At 38.2% G+C, this 20,590-nt stretch overlaps 1 protein-coding gene across 1 annotated transcript; it reads left to right on the forward strand.

The window, feature by feature from the left end:
- The first annotated feature begins 226 nt into the window (after positions 1–226).
- On the forward strand, positions 227–19,297 carry LOC115806359 (MORC family CW-type zinc finger protein 3-like). The gene is made up of 17 exons (XM_030767034.1): positions 227–265; positions 3,120–3,192; positions 3,821–3,953; positions 4,890–5,116; positions 9,191–9,350; positions 9,576–9,723; positions 11,216–11,350; positions 11,540–11,656; positions 12,402–12,499; positions 12,763–12,870; positions 13,479–13,607; positions 13,726–13,800; positions 14,371–14,407; positions 14,954–14,996; positions 16,084–16,123; positions 17,019–17,237; positions 18,784–19,297. The coding sequence occupies exons 1-17, from the start codon at positions 227–229 to the stop codon at positions 19,295–19,297; spliced, it is 2,295 nt and encodes a 764-aa protein (XP_030622894.1).
- Positions 19,298–20,590: the final 1,293 nt, after the last annotated feature.

Genomic DNA, 20,590 nt, shown 5'->3' on the forward strand with positions numbered 1-20,590 from the left:
TACGTCGGATTATTATTACATTACCAATGGGCATTCAGTCACATATCAATAATTTTCAAATGCTGATGTTATAAACAAGGTCATTACCTTTATGCCACGCCCAACACCTATATATGAATGAACGGGAGCTCTGTTATGTTTAATTGCAGACATTGTTGACGGCTGGAATACAGCATCTTTGACTCCTCTCTTGAAACTCCCTGTTACACTACAAAACGCAGGAGAAATGACAGCACAAACAAGTGGAAATATACCTGTTAGCAAGGTAAGTTGCCATTCAAAGTTGGCAATATCTGACAAAGTTTTTAGTTGTGCAGCAGTGGCATCATTATCACTTATCAGCTTATTGTAGGCTATGTGTTATCGTGACTGAATAGATCAGTTTTAAGACTGCGTAACTACGTTTGACGCTCGAAAATCATACCGTGTAATGTATGATTTTGAAGTTCTGCAGTTTTGTTGGGTGCAATTTAAAAGTTACTTTTCGTTGTCATAAATAAGTCCGGAGCCATGCCCGAAAGTGAGCATAGCCCAGAAAGGGAGTCAGGTGTAATAAACGAGATTTTCCGTTTCACTTATGCCAAAAGGAAACTATAGACTGCGACTTTCTCGCATTGCAAGCGGTTTCGTTAACTCCAGGCAAGGTGTGTGCACATGCGCGCAGACAGTTTTGTAGATATGTCTCTTTGTTTCATTTCCAATGAATTATGGCAATAGAACTAGTTAATATTTGACAGCATATCGTAATGTGGTTCGAAACCGAGGCAACTGACAGAGTTCCGCCAGAAACTACAGTTAGCTTAACTACTTAGTGGTGCGAACGAGCTCCAGTTCGAAACAGTTTAATACTTAGGCTACCCGCTCAGATCACTCAGCATGACAGGAGCCACTGAAGGGAAAGATCGTGTTAAAGGTCGTGCTGTAAAACCGAACTGAAGTTTGAAACAGTTAAATAATACTTACCTGCTCTGATAATTCGTTTAACATTAGGGGAGCCACAGAAGGAAAATGTCGCTTTTACGCCTAGTGGAAATTCCAGTTCAAATCCAGTAGAAAATCCCAGTAGAAAATCCCAGTAGACATCCAGTTGAAATCCAGTAGAACACCAGCAGAAAACCAGTAGCAATTTTAAGTGGTTCCTATTGGTTTTTATAGGGAATTGAAACACATTCAACTGGTTTCATAACTGGTTTCTACTGGAATGCCCAGTAGACGTCTAGAACACCAGTAGAAAACCATTTAAAAACCAATAGAAATTTCTACTGGAATGTATTGGTCTGTTCCAGGTGAAAAAAAAAAACAACTGATAGAAGCTGCTGGTCTCAGATGGTCTGTATTGGTTGAACTGGTCTCAAACGGTCTGTACTGGTTTTAGCTAGAGACAACTAGCTTATTTAGCTAGAGACAACTAGCTTATTGAGTTCACAATGGTGTGTGAAATGTTACAGTTGGTATTTAAAATGCATTAAACTAACCTGGAACCTGGAATTATAGTGAATACACCACTGCATTTAATTTATGTTGTAACAGTTTACTTCCACCACGTCCACACAGGCTGAGAACACACACACATCTTTGTATACTGTAATCTATATATATACACCTTGATAATTACAATTTAACAGAGAATACTGAAATACTGGCAACAAGTAAATGTATAACGAATACCTTTATTGTCATGGTAAATGTACAACGAGATTCAGAGTGCAGTACCAAGCTACGTAGAAGGAATTAAAATATAACTACAAAATGTAAACATAAAGAAAATATAGAAACATAAAAATATGAGTATAAAATTATCCTTAAGTGGAAATGCAGAGCCTCAGGAAATGTTTTGTTTGACTGATTTAATAGGTTATACAGTACGTTGGAGGATGGAAGTTTCTAAACATTTAAACGGCAGTGTCAAATTCTAGGCTACTTAATAGGCCTAAACATGGTTATAACCAGGCATACAACATTCGCTGGTAATGGTCATAAGTAGAATACAGAATTTCACTTTTGAAGCCATACTTTGTCTTTCTCTGTTGCTGAATCTCTGTTTTGACTGTTCTTGGATTAAGATTTTGCCTGCCATCTCTTGGATTTGTTTGCTGGATATCTTTGCTTACTGGATTTGATCTCTGCCTGGAACTGTTTTCTGATTTTGTCTGACTCTCTTGGATTGCTCTGCCCTGATTTACCAATTAAAGGGAACCACTTTACTTAATTACTTTTGCCTTGCTCTCTGCATTTGGGTCTTACACTTGGTGGCACAAGGGTAAAGCACTGGGCTTCCAAGCCAGAGCCCTTGATTCCCAGGTCAATCGTTACATGTCTACATTAAACAAATGTTGAGAACTGTATCAGATTGCACTGTGTCGCAGCGAATCGACTCGCTGAGTCATTATAACGAATCGATTGTATCGGTGAATCGTTACACCCCTAATACATACATACATACACACACGAATAGGTAAATAATTAAATAAACAAATGAATCAACTCTATTGTATATAAGCTAATGCTCAGCATAAGGAATTTAATTGCAACCTCTAATGCTGAAATTGTTCTGATTGTGATATAATGCACTATTTGTTCCGTTACCTTTATATATTTGCTTTATTGGAATCATCCTGTAGTTACGTTCATTATTTGTCCAATTCTTTTGCTCATTTAATTTCCTTTACAACCAAAATTCTTGATAGCATTACTTAGCCAGTTACACAAACTTTTCGTTTCAAACACTTGTGTCTGCCCCATTTCTCCCATTGGGCCTAGATTTGAACTTACTCTACCAGGTCACACACGCACACACACACGCACACACTCTTTTTTGTAGTAGACAGACATAATTCTTCTGATTTTCTCATATTCCTCAGGCTGAGACAAATAGATCTCTTTAGTCCAATATACCTCTGCCATATTGGATTTCTCTCCACCATTTAATTTTTTTCTATTTTTTATTTCATTTATTTAGTTTTTTTTTTTTTTTCTTTTCTTCGTAAAACCTATTAGGTGAACTTGTCCTTTCAAAATATGAGGGATAAACACAAACGAGAGACAGATTTGGCTTGAGGAAGAACTGGCTTAATGTTTCAGTATGACTCATTTTATTCTTTTCTGTTTCCTCACTGCAGATCAGTCCGAAATACCTACACTCAAATTCAACCAGCCACACCTGGGCCTTCAGCGCCATTGCAGAGCTTATTGGTAGGTCACATATGCAAAACTTCTGATTTAAGAAAATGTATTTCAGAGAAATAATGTTGTCCATGCTGGGATGGAGAGGAAATGAACCTGGGGTGAAGGGATATATATTGTTGACAGCTGCGCATTTCTTTTTCCTTTTAAGATGAAAGCCTATGAATTCATAAAATGCTTGTTGTTTGTGTGGTATTACCTGTTTTGATAAAGTCTGAGTATTTGTATAATGCTTTCTCATTTATCACTTCATGCCCCCCACCCCCAGAGGAGAAAAAAAGAGGCTTATTTGGGTAATTTGGAATCAGAGGGGTGTAAGTGACTTTTTTGCATGAATCAGTTTCCGGTAAGAAATGAAAGCTCTAGATGAAATGTCTATCATGCCACAGGGACACAACTGAAGTCGTGTCTCACGAACTGCATTAACAAAGCATTTATGAATTTTGTTTGAACCCAGAAGTTTACACCTTCAAGAATGCATAGAGCAGTGTCCGTTTCCATTGCAAAAGACTTCCCGTCACTAAAAATCCAAATAACAAAGAAGTCTAAATCCCAGTTCTCATATACACATGGCATAAATCAAATTTAAGAGACAACTGTCATTATTTTTTAATTTGCCATTTATTTATTTACTCAGACAATGCATATGACCCGGATGTGGGAGCAAAGAACTTCTGGATAGATAAGACAGTGATCAAAGGAAAGATCTGCCTCACCTTTTTGGATAATGGAGTTGGCATGAACTACCAAAAAATGTACAGCATGCTTAGGTATGTCTGATGAAACATGACAAGTTCTCCTTTGTCAAAAAGTGGATAAAGTCAGGGAGATCCTTGCCTTGCTGAATTTATCTTTGATTGACATTTTACATGCTTTTTGCCTTCTTGTTTTTATTTTTCTTGTAACAAGTCATCTTGATGAACCTGGTAATCACCCTCTCTACTCTGTCCTACAAAAGTGAGGAGGGTGCATGGAGGTGTTTTATTATGTAATGGTCACATGTCATGAATCCTCCGCACATGACTTTGTGTCTTGTAGCCTCACCTTAACGCTCATCATATTGACACAGCTTTAAACATCCCGTCAAGCCTTAAGGCAAATGAAACAGCATGGATTATTAAAAGAAATAAGTTACTTTACTGTCAGTCACTCCCTCTCTAGAGAAGTATCCCCAGTGTTAGACCTACTGTGTGTAGCAGTTAATGAGGGTTAGTGGGCATTGACTCTTTGGTTGCAAGGTAATACTTTCAATACTTTTCAACATTGTCTGGAGTCACTGGCAATTTTCTCATGCTGTGCAGGGCTTGGCCAAGCCAGTGACCAAGCCTGCTACAGCCTCTCTAGCTTTTAAGTGATAGCAGTGACACTGTTGAGCTCTTCGGGTCTGGTGGCAGGCATTCAGTTTGGCTCTAAAAATCCCCAGAGCCTTCAAACTTTTCTATAAGCCATGCTACCTCCTCCATAATATTTGGGGTCTTTGAAGAGATCGCTCTGTAGTTTTCTGTGGAACTTTTCAAGAGCGACAGCATCAGTAATCCCATTCATCTGGGTCCTATCTCCTGAATACCAATAGCAACCATGTAGGAAAAGTTGATCAAATTAGAGTTGCCAAAGGAGGTAGCTGAAGAATGTTAGTCCCAGAAAGTCTCTTGCCCAGAAGTAGACTTTGATTGTAAGAGCTCTCTTGTTTTCTCTCACTTTTACAGTTTTGGCTTCAGTGACAAAGAGGCAAAAGATGACCATACTCCGGTAGGTCGCTATGGTAATGGGTTCAAGTCAGGCTCTATGCGACTGGGGAAGGACACCATCGTGTTTTCGAAGACCAAGGAGACCATGTGTGTGGGCCTGCTCTCCCAGACATACTTAGAGGAGATAGGAGCTGAGAACATCATTGTTCCCATAGTCACCTTTACATACAACGGAGAGAACCAGAGTATCCTAACTCGTTGAGAGAGAAAGGCTGACAGAGAGAATGATACATGGGAGAGGGAAAATTATACTGAGATATGAGAAGGAAGGCTGGATGGGTAAACCCTATTGAACAAACAGCTTATACTCATAAAACCTATGTCTTATCTGTCCACAAAGTAGTTGATACATCAAATAACTGAGAGATCTATCAAACACAACTTGATACATTTGTATCCCTGTATCAACTCAAAACTTAACAGTGATTGAAAACGCATGTGTATTGGAAATCACTCACTCACTTTTAAAGCCGCTTATGCTAATTAGGGTTGTGGGGGGTGCTAGAGCCTATCCCAACGCTCATTGGGCAAAAGGCAGCGAAACACCCTGGATACGTCACCAGTCCATCACAGAGCAGATACACAGACAAATACACTCACACCTAGGGGATCAATTAAGTGTCTCCAATTTGCCTTTGGACTGTGGGAGGAAACTAGAGCTCCACGGGAAGAACATGCAAACTCCGTTCACAGAAAGGACCCTGGCTGCCCCCGGCTTGGAATCGAGCCCAGACCCTTCTTGCTCTGAGGCAACAGCGCTGCCCACTGCGCCGCCGTGCTGCCCCATTGGAAACCAGAGATGATCAAATGGGTGATAAAAGGCATCTTGCTTTAACATTAGTAGATAACATTCTGAGTTGAGAGAGACCACAGAAATGTTGCTATCTTTTGTCAGTCAGAGATTTTGACTTTTTCTGGATTGATTTTCAGCAGGCTGAAAGGTCTTAGATCCTAATAATATGCAATTTATCGTGAGGTAATATTTGAAACAGTGTACCATACCTAATTAGCCTGCCTTATCAGAGAATAACTAGTTTGCTAGCAGGGTTCCTGTACAATTTTTAACATCAAATTTAAGACTTTTTAAGACCTTTTTAAGACCACAAGAAAAAAAAAATGATACAATTTCGCTACAAAATCAAACAACAGCAAGAAAAAAAACAAAACCCCAAAAAAACAACATTCAAGTGGAGCAGTTCTTCTTTTTTTTTTTTCACACATATATACATGTGTTTGTGTGTGAGAGAGAGACACTGATGGACATATGGGATCGGGATAGGGGTATGTTTTGTAGACAGTTAAACAGTCAAAGACTCACAGTAAACAGATGTATGGCCGTCTACTCAAGTATACAGAGGAATGAAAATCAAAAACAGAACAAGTAGGCTAACACACAAACTTCAATCCACCGCACAAATTCACTTGCTTTATCTTATTAGGCTGTAGAAGCCCTCCATTTAGGCTACCAATAATAGATTTCATCAGTCAAAGAGCAGTAGCCCTTTTCTCTATTTTTTCATCTATTTTTTCAGTTAGCTCTATTTGTTTTTCTTTGAATCTTCTTAGTGTGCTTGTGTGAGAGAAAGAGACACAGAAAGAAAATAATGTGCATATGGGATGGGACAAGGATGTGATGGGGATGGAGATACATTACATCAATCAAAGATCAGCAGCCCTTTTCTCCTTACATTGATTTTTAAAACGCTTAACAAGTAAAAGCTCAATGGGGTTTAATGTTCCAAAACTGCAATCAGTGACCACCAAATTTCTCTTGGACATCTCTTTTAAGAAACACTTTCACTTGTCAAAAAGTCAAAACCAAAATCCTGAGTATGGTCATTATATCACATTAAGCGTTTGCCTCTCCACTGACGCCCATTATAAGGAAAAGGCTTAACGTGGCTTAATTGTCCAAAATAGCGTCCAGTAATCACCTTATATGCTTCAGTTAGAATTTATGATGGGAGAGAGCTCATAACAAGAGATTTGTGAGAGCAATTTGGTGTTCTTTGATCATAGTTTTGGTGCATTAAGCCACATTAAGCTGTTTCCTTATCATGGACATCAATCGAGGGGGAAATGCTTAACATGGCATAACAACCATACCCCTAGGATTTCGGTTTTGATTTTTTTGACAGGAGGAAGTGTTCCTGACAAGAGATGTCTGAGAAAATTTGATGGTCACTGATTGCCGTTGTGGAACATTAAACCACGTTGAGCTTTTTCACATTAAGCGTTTTAGAATGTCCCCTTTTATCTATCTCTTTATCTGTTTCATTTAACTGTACTTGTTCTTCTTTGAATCTTCTGCGGAGGCTGTTTGACTTCGTTATCAGCTTAGCCATCGGGCTGCCTGATTTTCTTTCAGCTTTCTCAACCATCATGTCCACATCGTTTTTAAGTGACACACACACACACACACAGTGCCCATGGTTCTCCTTTTCTTTCTAAGTGCCTCTAGTTCATCATTAGCCAATTGTTACACCCATGTCGACAACGATAGCTAGCCTTAATAGCTGACACTCACGTGAACTTCAGTGCTAGCTAGCTTGCATTAAACACGTGAAAAGAAAATGAGTGTGGCTATACCTTGCTAGACAAGCAAGAGCTCGCGTGATTGTCATGGCAATGATAAACAAGGCATGGATGCTCACAGGCTGTATGATTCCATAAACATTCATACTTTTATTTTAATGAATATTGAGACATCATCTCTGATGTGACCGAATTTAAGGCTGATTACCAGTAAAAATAATACTTACATAATACATTTAAGACAAGCAAATCTAATTTAAGATTTACGACTTTTAGGGATCTGCAGGAACCCTGGCTAGGCATCCTACACTTGGACCATGTTCGTGGACATGTAAAGAACTTTGAGACTGTAAACAGTGATAGTGGGCTTCAAATAAACTTGAAACGTAGTCAGGTGCTCAATCTAATTTGTTGCCAATTTTTTTTTTTATTAACTACATAAATTCCTGAATTACACAATATAATAAAGTATAGGCATATTGACAAAATTGTTAAAGAACATATTATTAAGCCATATGTGAACATTATTCATTATTCAAGTCAGTATTAAAATTTGTCAGTCCAAGCTACTCATATGTTAATAGTGATTATCAGTGGTGGGTAGTTTGATTCATTTTAGTGAACCGATTCTTTCAAACAGTTCGAGAAACCGAACCATGTTTTTCAAATTTTCCAGTTTTGATTCTTTTGCACTTCTGGTATGTTTCCTCACTTGTTTCTTCAGGTTACAGTACTCACTGAAGCTTTACGCTGAATGTAAAAGGTTGTGTACAGATCTAATACTGATAAAATAATTACTCAAACTTTGTATAATTTCAATAAAGCTGTTTATTTGAACTCGTGCTTTCGGACTCAAGCTTCTGAACTCAGGTTTTTGAACTTGAGCTTCCTTGCTACGGAGCTGCAGTAGGCTGATGGTGGAGACACTACGGCAGTTCAACTAAATTCAGATCGTTCTGTTTTTAATACAGAGATTAAAAATAATTACTTCACTGGGGTAAATGTAAAACTTGTCAATTTAGTAAGATGATTAGTCTGTTTTCTTAAGTGGTGAAAGTTACTGCAAGCTATTTTTTGGGCACATTAGTCCATACTCTCTTGCTCTTTGTCGATTGTTATTAGCCCATTGCTGTGCGCACTGCGTAGTGATACCAAAGGTTTCTGACTGGATTGCATGTAGTTGACTGGGAGCAGCTGAATTAGAAAAAAATGAATAAAAAAGAATGACCTAAAAGAAAAAAAAAAAAAAGGAAGAACTACTCAGTTGTGCTGGTGTACCAATGTGAACCATTCACCGAAAAGAATCATTCAAAAGGAATGACTTGTTGTTTGTTTGTGAAATACACACCACTAGTGATTATCTTTGACACACACAAAACAGCTGTGGTTGTTTTAGGTGTGGGTGGCAGAGTGGCATGGTGCGTTTGATTCCTGGCCGGGCAGCCAGGGAATGTGTTTGCATGTTCTTCCCTTGTCTGCGTGGGTTTACTCCCACAGTCCAAAGATGTGCAGGTTAGGTAAACTGGAGACACTAAATTGCCTAGGTATGAATGTGTGTTTGTCTGTGCGCCTGCGGTGCACTGGCGCCCTGTCCAATGTGTTCCCTGCCTGCTGGGGATAGGCTCCAGCACCCCCTGCAACCCTAATTAGGATAAGTGGCTCTGAAAGTGAGTGATTGTTTTGGGTGCAGTGAGTCCCCTATTGACCCTTAACCTGTGAACCAGTCCAAGCCCTGCCAGAGTACGCAGACTGTCTGAGGGACATTCTGCAGCACTCTTTGTTCCAGAATGAAGAAGAACTGTTGCGCGAGTTCGAGGCCATCGACACACCCAGCCGCACCTCTGACAGAACAGGAACACGCATCATCATCTGGAACCTTCGCAAGTAAGAACATCAGTTACAGTTATCTGATAACAAGTGAGGCAGGATTTGAGGAGGTCATTCTAGAAGCATGAGATAGCATTCTCTTCTGGGCTCTGATCCTTCATTAGCAGTAAGTAAGAATGAGAGCAATTAGAGGAGAGTCACAACTGGTCCAATATGGTGCACTTACTGAGAAACCCTTGTGTTCAGGTGTATTACATATAAAACATCTTTTCCTATCAACAGAACATCAGGAAAGCCGACAGAGTTTGATTTTGATAAGGACAGCTATGATATCAGGATACCAGTGGATGAGTCTGAAGACAAGAAAAAGAATTATGGAAAACCAGAACGTTTTATGGAGTCCACTCCTGAAAGTGATTTCTCTTTGCGGGTAAGACCACTGATGATAGTACTGGGTAAGACTAGCTGAGATACATGGATTAAAGATGCTGAAAAGCCACATTACTATGAGTGAAGGGAATTGTTTTACAGTAAAGTGAAGAACAGGCTGTGGCAGCTACAATACAGTTCCTTTTGAATTATCCAGAGGTCATGGCTGTAACTTCATTCAAAATTTTCTATTTGACATTCATAAGCAAATGATCATTTGTGTTGTAGTTTGAAATTTGATTGCAAAATATGAACTGATTGTTTAATGGAGTCCAAGAGATAACAGAGTAACACAGTTATAAGAATTATTAGCAAACCAGCAAAGCATCAAAACAGAAATAGTCATTATTCTAACATCACATTGAAATGGTAAGTTTCTTCAACTGATGCTCACAAATACGCAGCAAAAATTATGAAACTAATTCTGTATTTTGTTATCATCGGATATGTGTTTTCAAAATTCTATCAATTATGCTGTAATATTTGAATGGATTGAATGATGTATTATGGTTGAATTTGCTGTAGTGCCCAAGAATCTTCTTTCAAGTGGTTAACTTGTCTAACTGTCAGTTACATTGATACTGTTTCTGAAAGCCTATTTTTTTGTATGCTATCGTTGTCAATCCTTAGGGTTAGTCAAGCGACTCTATTGGTCTTTGTGGTCATTAGTTTAGGCTAATCCACATACATCGCAGCTAAAGCGTTCGGTATTTAAATTTTGAAATAATAACCTGGTTATTATTATTAGCCTAGGATTAATGTCGTTGGAGTATGCTGACCTAAAAAACGTTTACATTTAAAAGTTCAAAGAAAACTTGTTCACCTGAAATGTTCGCCTCTGTCGAATTTGAACACACCTCAGGTGTTCTGTCACTATATACTGTAGAACACCACCAATCAGGAAACACATGCAGTTATAAAATCGAAAAAAAATGTTTTCGGATACAAGTTATGGCTTCTGTGATGACTCATAACGTAATTCCATGGCAACTTCCAGCTGCCACAAATAAATGTAAAATACAGCTTTAGTTTGGCCCTAAAAATTAAAATACAGGTAATTCATCACAGTAATGAAATGGGGTAAGCAATAATATTGTTGTAGTTTATAGAAAGTAGATTTGAACAGATGTGCAGTGTTGAGTATTACATATTGTTATCATTTTTAAAAAAAAAAAAAAATATATATATATATATATATATTTAAAAAAAAAAAACATTTACTGGTGGAAGCAGTGATCTGTTGGTGTCTTTTCTGAACTTGCAAGTTGGTACTATATGACATCTGACAGAAACAGTTAGGCCTATAAATCATTCTGTATGGGGGTGTCGAATGAATCTCAGTAACTGAAATAATTTTTATGTGTAACTCTGTTCTTTTATGTCTCTTGTTTGTTCTTTGTGTGACGAGTATTTGTGTAATTTGTATTTGTGTCTTTGTTGTGTTGTGTGTTGTTTATTTGTGTGATGTGTCATTTGTGTGGTGTCTGTCTTAGGCATACTGCAGTATTCTGTACATGAAGCCCAGGATGCAGATCATCCTTCGTAAGAAGAGGGTAAAGACGCAGCTCATCTCCAAGAGTCTGGCATTCACCAGAAAGGATTACTACAAACCCGCCTTTCTTAAGCCTGTATCCTTACACCTGGGCCATGAGGACAAACCAAAACAGTCGCCAGAGAGGGAAAGGGTGTGGGAGGGACAGTGATTAGAAAAGGCCAAAAGGAAAGAAAGATTATCCCAGTTTTGTGACTGTGTATTCAGATTTTCCACATCAGCTTGTGAATTCCTACTGTTCAGTCTCTTTAAATCAAATCTTCAGAAATCTATTCCAATTACCTTTGGGTACAACACCAAGAGCAAACAGCATTACGGGATCATGATGTACAACAATAACCGACTCATCAAAGCCTACAAGCGTGTCGGCTGCCAGCTCAAAGTATGTGTGTGTGTTTGGAGTTTCGACTATTTGTGTTACACAAGGCTACTACAAAGTGTTGCTTTTCAACTACAATACAAAGTTTAGAGTTGTCTTTAGCATTCGTGTGCTTATGGTCAAACGGGTGTATGTACTTGTTTGGAAAGATAATACCCTCTAAAGTGTCTCTCGCAATCAGTAAGTAGCTTTTTCAAACAGAACAGGTAATATGATGCATAACTTTGGTTCTGAATTTTCCTGGGTCCTGCTGACGGTAATTGAGCCATCTCCCTTGTGACCTCAGCATCCTTGTACACACTGATCACTGTGACTGATGTTGTTTATTTGTCACAATAAGACTGTTCAGTAACTTGTCACAGTACTAATAGCAATAGTGTTTGAGCAGCCATGTTATAATATGCCATTGAACTGGGATGGAAGATGTCTTGGGATGTTGTATTGCATTGTGTTGTCACATTAAAACAATTTGACAGTCACTAAAAATTGATTACAACCCCAATTTATTGACAGTATTTTCCATAGAGGGTGCTAAGCTGCTGTGATGGTGATGACTAGGCTATGACATAGCACTCCCCTGCCATTTTCAGCATCCAGTTACTCCAGTGTTATCACGATTGAGTTGTATGTAGTGTCATGTCTGGGAATAAACTGTCTTTGTTTTTCTGTTTTGTTTTCATTTCTATGTAAGAGAACTATAGAGTGCCATATATCTGAATAAATACCCACCCACTTACTCTTTTGACAGGCCAATAACCAAGGAGTTGGAGTCATTGGTGTGATTGAGTGTGATTTCCTCAATCCAACACACAATAAGCAGGACTTTGATGACACAGAACAGTACAGGTCTGTTTAAGTGACAGTTGGACTTGGCCCTGAATAAGGCGAGGTTTAATTTTACCCAAATTATTCTATAGGTAGTAGATAACAATATTATTTATTGTAAATACCAAAGTGGTTTGTTGGGAAAAAAATCATTCTATGTGGGTTTTGAAAGTTCCTTGTTTTGTTTTTATCTTGTTGTTTTTTTTTTTATTTTTGTATTATGGCGATTGCTCATAGTTAAATGTTGCTACCAACATGCTGGTTTATTCTGTTCATATCTGTAGAAAAACCATCTATAATGTTGGTGTGAAGTTGAAGGAGTATTGGGAAGAATTGCGCCACGAGAAGAGTTCAGGGAATCCAGACAGCTCTGTATCTGTGGAGGACATGGTGTAGGTCTCCTCTCATTTTACTTGCCATTTTGTTGCTCAGGGGAAGGAATTGTCTAACAAATCCCCAGATTAATGCAGAGACACCGGATTGGATAGCACTTTCCTGTTAGTGCTTTTATGTTACTATCTTTATGTGGGATCCCCTTCTTTACAATGAACATGCTTTGTCTGAACCACCCATCTTGGCAATCAGATTCATTTTCTGTCATTGTCGGTCTTCCATGAAACATGCGCGTTTGGTTGAACAGCAACTTGTGACTGTTCAACCATCATCTCCTTTGACTTGAAAGTGTCCCTGCCTCACTAATGCCTTACAAAATGTGGAACTTTATATACTGTACTGACTCCTCATGCCAGTCAAAAGGGTTTGGTTAAAAAAAACTCTCTTTCGTAAGAACTTTGTGTACTTGTCATTTGTCTTGATGCACATGTTCTCAGGGGACCACCATCAGCATTCCAGATTTGGTGTATGTCTCTAGGTGGCACGTTTGTCAGCACTTGCTCTTCCATAATTGAGCTGAGCATAGCTTGCAAATTTTTGTACCAGGAGTCCATTAAGTAGGTCTATTAATTACTGTGTGCGTGTGTGTGTGTGTAACACTCTATAGAGAATCTCCAGACCAGAACTGGGTGCAGTGTGATGACTGTATGAAGTGGCGAAAAATCCCAGATGGCTTTGACTGTGAGCTGCTCCCAGAGAAATGGTTCTGCCACATGAACCCTGACAATCAGTTCAGGTGATCTGTTTGGCTCTACAGTGGCTCACGTCTTTACTGTTATTCTGCGTTTGTGTGTGTGTATTTGTTTGGTTGGTTGGTTGGCTTGTTGTTTGTTAATCTTTTTAGTCTGTTTCAGATCTTGTGATATTCCAGAGGAGGCAAAAGATTCAGCTGATGAGGAACAGCCCGATCTGAAACCGTACAAACAGCAGTGAGTTCAAAAACACTGTTTTACTGTTTTAACTCTCCAGCAGTGAGTCAAGCCAATAACATGCTCAAATACAGACCTTCATTCCGGATTCACAAAGATTAGATCACAACAAAAGACTTTCATTTGTTAAATAATATCCAGACAGTCAGAAGAAGACATTGCTATCATGTAAATATATTTGCGAAGACCAGATCACCTCAGAGATTAGTTTCCCTTGGGAATGGAATTCCCTGTCACATAGCTGTAAACATGCTATAGGGCTTTTAAATAACTCCTGGCCAGTTAACCAGTAACTGATTCTAATATGTTTGATATCTTAAATATGTTAAATCTATAGATTATTTTGTGGATATTACATCACTGAAACCTACATTTTTGATCAAAACTAATCACAGTAATATGCCAGTTGTATATGTATATGTATATGTTATAGGAATTTGTGTGAATTGAGATATTTTACTGAATAGAAGTTCAGTACTACAAATGAATTGATAATGTTTGCATCAGTCTTTCCTATTGAGTCTTCAGGAGGGATACAGTCTGATGATAGTGATGTTCTCTCTCACACAGGGAGAAACAGAAAAAGAGAGAGAGAAGGAAACGACAGGTAATAGTTGATTGCTGTATGTGTGTGGCAGTGAGTTCTTTTGGGAAGTTGTCTGCACTAAATCTGTGCTCATCAAATAAATAAACAAATAAATTAAACTTGGCAAATTGCCCTGTTTACTTTGAATAGAGATCTATGTTTCTAATAAGAAATTAACTTTTTTTTCTTTTTTTTTCTTTTTTTTTCTTTAAACAGGTAATGAACTAGGAGGTTGTAGTTAATTTGTAATTGATGGTGATGACTGACTGGTCCAGGATCAAATAAAATAGTTTGCTTTCACTGACTGACTGCGTTGATAATTATTAAATGAACTGATGTGTTATTTTCTCACACCCTAAGCAGTTTTCTTCATTGTTTTGCTCAAATCCTTAGTTGGTTAATATGTTGATGGCTAAATGACAGGATGAACAGGATTTGCCACTTTGTCAAATCTTATCATTGCCACATAGTATGTCTTTGCTCCAAGAATAACCTGAACCCCTTTCTCTCTCTCTTTCTCTCTCTCTCTCTCTTTTCTCTCTGTCACCGTGCTCACTGTGTACACAGACTGTGACAAGTGTTCAAACTCCCAGCCCTCGCAAACGTACTGGTGAGAAGCATCTCCGAATCTGTGTGTGTGTGTCTCTCTGTCTGTCTGTGTGTGTTACACTAGTCCACATCATTTTGAAACTTTGCTTTAAAATTTAAATGAATTTAAATTAACTACAGTTAGACTTCTGATTCTGTCACGCTGGGTTAAGGAGACTGAATGCATTTGCAGGTCAGTTTTTAGTTTATTTAAATCAAACTTAAGAAAAGACATCCAATAACTTACAGGAACGCAGGTACAGGTTTCAGGCAGGTAAATAAACCAAATGCAACAGAGGGTAACCACATCACAGTTCCACACAAAGGAACAGAAGCAAGCCAGGGGCCTTTATACAAACTGAGAGCAAGACTAAACAAGACACAGGTGGATCAAGTCATACAATTAACAGGATGAACTAATGAACCAGGAGGTAACAGACACTTTATTGAAAACTAACCACTAGAGAGGGAACAAGGGGAACAGTGCATGACAGATTCTTTGATTAGTGCGAGTAATTTGTACACAAGCAGCATATGTATACGTAAATCTCTATGATTGCACACACACACAGTGAACAGTAAATTTGTCTCTGCATTTAACCCATCCAACACACAAGTAGTGAACACACACAACAGTGGGCAGCATTCCTCTGAACCAGGGAAGCATTAGGGTTAAGAGCCGTGGATGTTGGGCCTGGGAATCAAACTGGCAACCCTCCAGTCACAAGCCTGGTTCTCTAACCTTTAGACCACGGCTGTAGATAACATGACACATAATAATAATGTGAAGGCATCCGTAAGGGGACCTAAACGTGGAACATATGGCAGGACTGGAGGAATAGACTCACTGATTTAACAACCATCATGATGTTTTTTTTTTTTTTTTCTTTTGTGTGTCACATTTATCAGTAAGTGTCATTAGGCCCTTAGAGGACAGTAAATTAGCAAATTGTTTAATCGTTCACACTAGCTCCACCATCAGGCGAGAGTAGCACACTGCGCTAAAACACTTGGGTAAAGCTCACATTCCTTATTTGTGATTTAAAGTTCATTAGAGTTATAACAAATACTGTTAGTGTTGACTTGAAATGATATTGTTGTCCCTGCAGCCTCCAGCTCATCTCAGTCAGGTTTCAGCACCCCATCGAGGTATCCATATCTCTCTCTCTCTCTCTCTCTCTCTCTCTCTCTCTCTCTCTCTCTCGCTGGTCCTATGAAAAGCTTTCAGAGGGATTGGGGGATTCATGATGACATGGGTACTGTATCAATGTCTAGGTCCATCATGACAGGCCACAGTTTAATCATTTCTGAAATACGGCTTTACTTCAGAGGTGAAATAAAGCAGAGGTGAATTAAAGCCGAAATAAAGCCGCACAAGTGACAACGTTACCCTTACCAGTGTTAATTTTCTCTGTTGTTTTTTATTTAGTCTTAGATTTAGTCTTTTGACTAAAATACATATTTGTTTAAGTCATATTTTAGTTATTTGATCATCATTAGTTTTAGTCAACGAAAACTAGACAAGTTTTAGTCAAATGCAATTGTCACTTTTTTTGGTCCATTTGCATTTTTTTTAATTATATCATTACAGTGATTTTATCGAGCACACAGACATTGGTATGCACAATTAACGTTACCAAGTCATGTGAACAAGAAAACATAGCCGTCTGCTACTAGCTAACAAAGTCAAGCCTTTAAGTTGATTTTGATAAAAGTGTAACTTTTCTTATCATATATTTCTTGGTAGTGCATCTTCAAATGCCTACTGAGGCTTTAGGTATTTTTTCCACCGATTTTGCGCCCACATTGTTTGCAGTGCGTTTTATTTTCAGATGTATTAAAGCTAAAATGTGTCACAAATCCGTTCTTTTTCCTCTTCTGAGAGTAGCCATGATATAAGTTGCCAACAGCATTGCCAGATGGGAAATGTTAAAGTGTCATACCAGAGACTTAAAATTATAGTATTTTGAGGGAAATTATTATATCACATCAATATCACATACAAACTGTCATCTTCAGTTAATGAGATGTCTCTTTTCCTCAGTCTTAGGAAAAGGAAAGGTGAAAAGGTTACCCAAAGAGGGATAAAGTGGGAGAGAGATGAACTGAGTGGGTTTGGTGATGTCAGTGACTCTGAGAAATATTCAATATTCACACCAATAAAATCCGAAAATGATGATGATGATGATGATGATGATGTGGTTAAGAAGGAGCAGACCTGGTGTGATGACAGCATGATGGATACAAATCAGGAGAGGAGGAGGTGTGTATCATGAACACTCTGATAGGCTGGATGCATGTGTTGAGTAGTTTAGTAAGTCAATATCCAAAATTAGATATTGTAAACGAGGAGGTGTGTATCATGGACACTCTGTGAGGCTGGATGCATGTTGTCGCTGTCAGGTGGAAAGCTTGTATGTCCAAAACCATTACTTTTCAGGAAATGAAAAAAAAAAAAAAAACACCCTGCATTTTTAAAATAATTGAACACTGTGTCGTCAAAGTTGGTGTTGTGTCTTTGTATATGTGGTCAGATACTTGCATGCGTCATTATATTATTAATATTTTACCAAAATCAAGCTTAAATGGAGTCATGAGGATTTTGGCCACATCTGAGGCAGTAAGTGCATCGCATTACATTATCATCAACTTACAGGTTACGCATTTTATTGTAGCTCTGTGTGCGCACAGATTTTCCTTTCCTCGTTGTGTACATTTGGCCAAAATCTCTTGTTATAAAAGATCAAGTGCCTTGAACAGGCAATTGAAGACAGTATTGGCTATGACTAGATGGCAAATGCTAGACTGAGCTGCCCTGCAGCCGACCGTGTTTTGCCTGCACTCTTCTCCGCTCCCACATGTCTCAGGCCTCAAACACATAAAACATGAGCCTTTACAGACTTCACTTTTCTTGAGCAAACAAAACGCTGTACTTATTCAAACAGCCAGTTCTTTACAGTTCTTGCACTGCAAACAACTAGACTGACTGTTCAGATGACTGCCTGTGTGTTCTTCTACAATTGAGTCAAGCAACTAGCAACCAGCTATGAGATTTTGCCGACAGTCTGAGGATCCAATGGAGTTACGAGATTTGGTTACAAACTCTTTTTAATACATTTCATTGGTTAAACATTTGTAAAACTTACAGACAGATGTAAAGGGTGACCAACAGCAAAAAAAAAATGAAAAAGACAAAATAGGAGATACGAGATTTCCACCGACAGCGACGATGTGTTGAGTAGTTTATTAAGTCGATATCCAAAGTTAGATATCACAAACAGGTGAGGATCAGACCACAGTAGACAGGCAGATACAGACAAGGATAAGAATAATAATCAGAGAGAAACAAAGTCGATACGCAGAATGCAGTAGACTGGATATAAGGCTTGGTACACTCAGAAGGAGACTTGGTAAAGTACCTAGGTTATATATATATATATATATATATATATATATATATATATATATATATATATATATATATATATATGTGTGTGTGTGTGTGTGTGTGTGTGTGTGTGTGTGTATATATGTATACAAATGCATAAATTAGCAAGAAACAGGTGATAATTGTTTCATGAGCTGAATGAGCCAGTGATTAATAGGTTGGCAAAGTCAAGCAGTGATAGGTTGGAGCAGAGAGGGGCAGAGAGTCAGGAGGAGCAGAATGGGTCAGTGTGCTATACAGCTGAGTAAGTACTGGAAATTGAACAAAAGTCAGTATGTTTGCAGAGCAGAATAAGCAGCCAATGAGAATTTGTAACACTGATAACATATCTTTAAAGAATCTCTCTCATCCCCTCTATCAGGCCAAAGAGAGCTTTTGCGTTTGACAAAGAAAACATGGAAGTGAAGAAAACCAAATGGACTGATGGTGGCAACGTTGATACCTCTGAAACACCTTCAGCCTTCAACTCAATGCCAGAACTTCACACAATATCAATGTCCCTCAAAACTGCCAATGATGATGAGGAGAAGCAGAAAGGGTGCGAAGACAGCCTTAGTGAGACACAGGAGGAGCAGAGTGAGAGTGATGCCATCCTGACAGAGGAACAGGAAGAACAGGATGAGTGTGACGACCTCTTGAGGGAGGAACAGGAGGAGCAGAATGGGAGTGGTGATATTGTAAGTGAGGGAGAGGAGGAGCAGCCAACACCCTATGGGGAGCTGTTGAATCTCCTAAATCTGACACAGGATATAGCGAAGATAGTACGCAAAACAATACGGAGCTTCCAGAAACAAATACGCTCTCTCAGACAGCAGCTAGAGGAGGTTCAGTTTACAAACAAGAGAGAGCAGCAAGAAGAGCAAACAGAGTACTGAGAGGTCCCTCTACTCACAGAGTAAACATCAAATGGAACAGTTCAGACAGAGGAGAGATGAACCAGTGTAGCAGGATAGAGATTGACTAGGGTCGTGATTTACATTTCTTGCTTTTATTCTTAATCTTATATGAAATGTTGACAAAGACATGACATGGATCAAAGGTTTCCATAAACTTGTTTTAGATTTGTTAATGTAAAAACAATTAAGCTGATTTTATCACTGCTAAAGGATATTTCTGTTCTTATACATAGATAAAGAATTTTTTGATTTTTATACATACATTTACATACATGTGGTTTTCACAAATGAAATTTGTTTCATATATCTATGTTAGCAGGCACAAAGAAATGACATGGCTTGATGAAAAAAATAAAGTTCTGATTTTATCAAGTCTTTGAAAATCCGGACTTACTGATTTTCTTTGTTGGAAACGTCCACTTTCCTCTTTTATTCCCTAAAGTTGAAGAGACCTGGTTTTCAGAGGACATTGCGCTTTGTGTTTGTATCCTTTACATGACCAGATCACCTTTATCAGTGTCACATCATCTGTGTCCTCTTACTGACTGTTTATTGTAATCATCAAAATCTTCAAGTACTGGATTCAGACATATTCTTTTCTCTGTAAGAAACATACTCTGTAATAATTTGCTGTCCTATATCATTCACAATGTAACAACAAACAATAATCCATTTTTGCACACTTAAAGTCTGATTCAACTAAAGAGATTTAAATTAAATATAATTTGAGATCTTGTGTGTTTCACAGTTACGTGACCCCCAGTTTTGAATGAATCCATAATGATCTATCCAAGAGATCCATAATTTTATTTCTTATTTTTCTGTGCGTGCTGAGCCCGCTCATATCATAAGTCAAGCTATCCAAAAAATTCTACTTATGGTTTTCTCTCTCTTCTCTGTGGCATCATTTCATTGAAATATATTTAGCCCATGGGTGCATGAAAGACCGACCCTTCATTCTGAGTACTACCCATTAATGAACTCTAATAGAGTTCGCTATGTTTTCAATTTGGTTCAACTTTTGTAGTATCAGTGTGCAAAAAAGAGTGCATTAAACCAGTGCTTTTTTTAAGATGCAGTAGTCATAGTTACATTTTATATTTAACTCTTTCGCAACTATACATATTTTAGAAGCAACAGTACGGGTGAAAAACTTGAACATCTTATTAACCCTAACTCTGGTTGTTCCATTTCTTTCTTTCTTTCTTTCTTTCTTTCTTTCTTTCTTTCTTTCTTTCTTTCTTTCTTTCTTTCTTTCTTTCTGTCTTTCCT

This window comes from Chanos chanos, chromosome 3, assembly GCF_902362185.1.
Source record: "Chanos chanos chromosome 3, fChaCha1.1, whole genome shotgun sequence".
NCBI classification, from domain to species: Eukaryota; Metazoa; Chordata; class Actinopteri; order Gonorynchiformes; family Chanidae; genus Chanos; species Chanos chanos.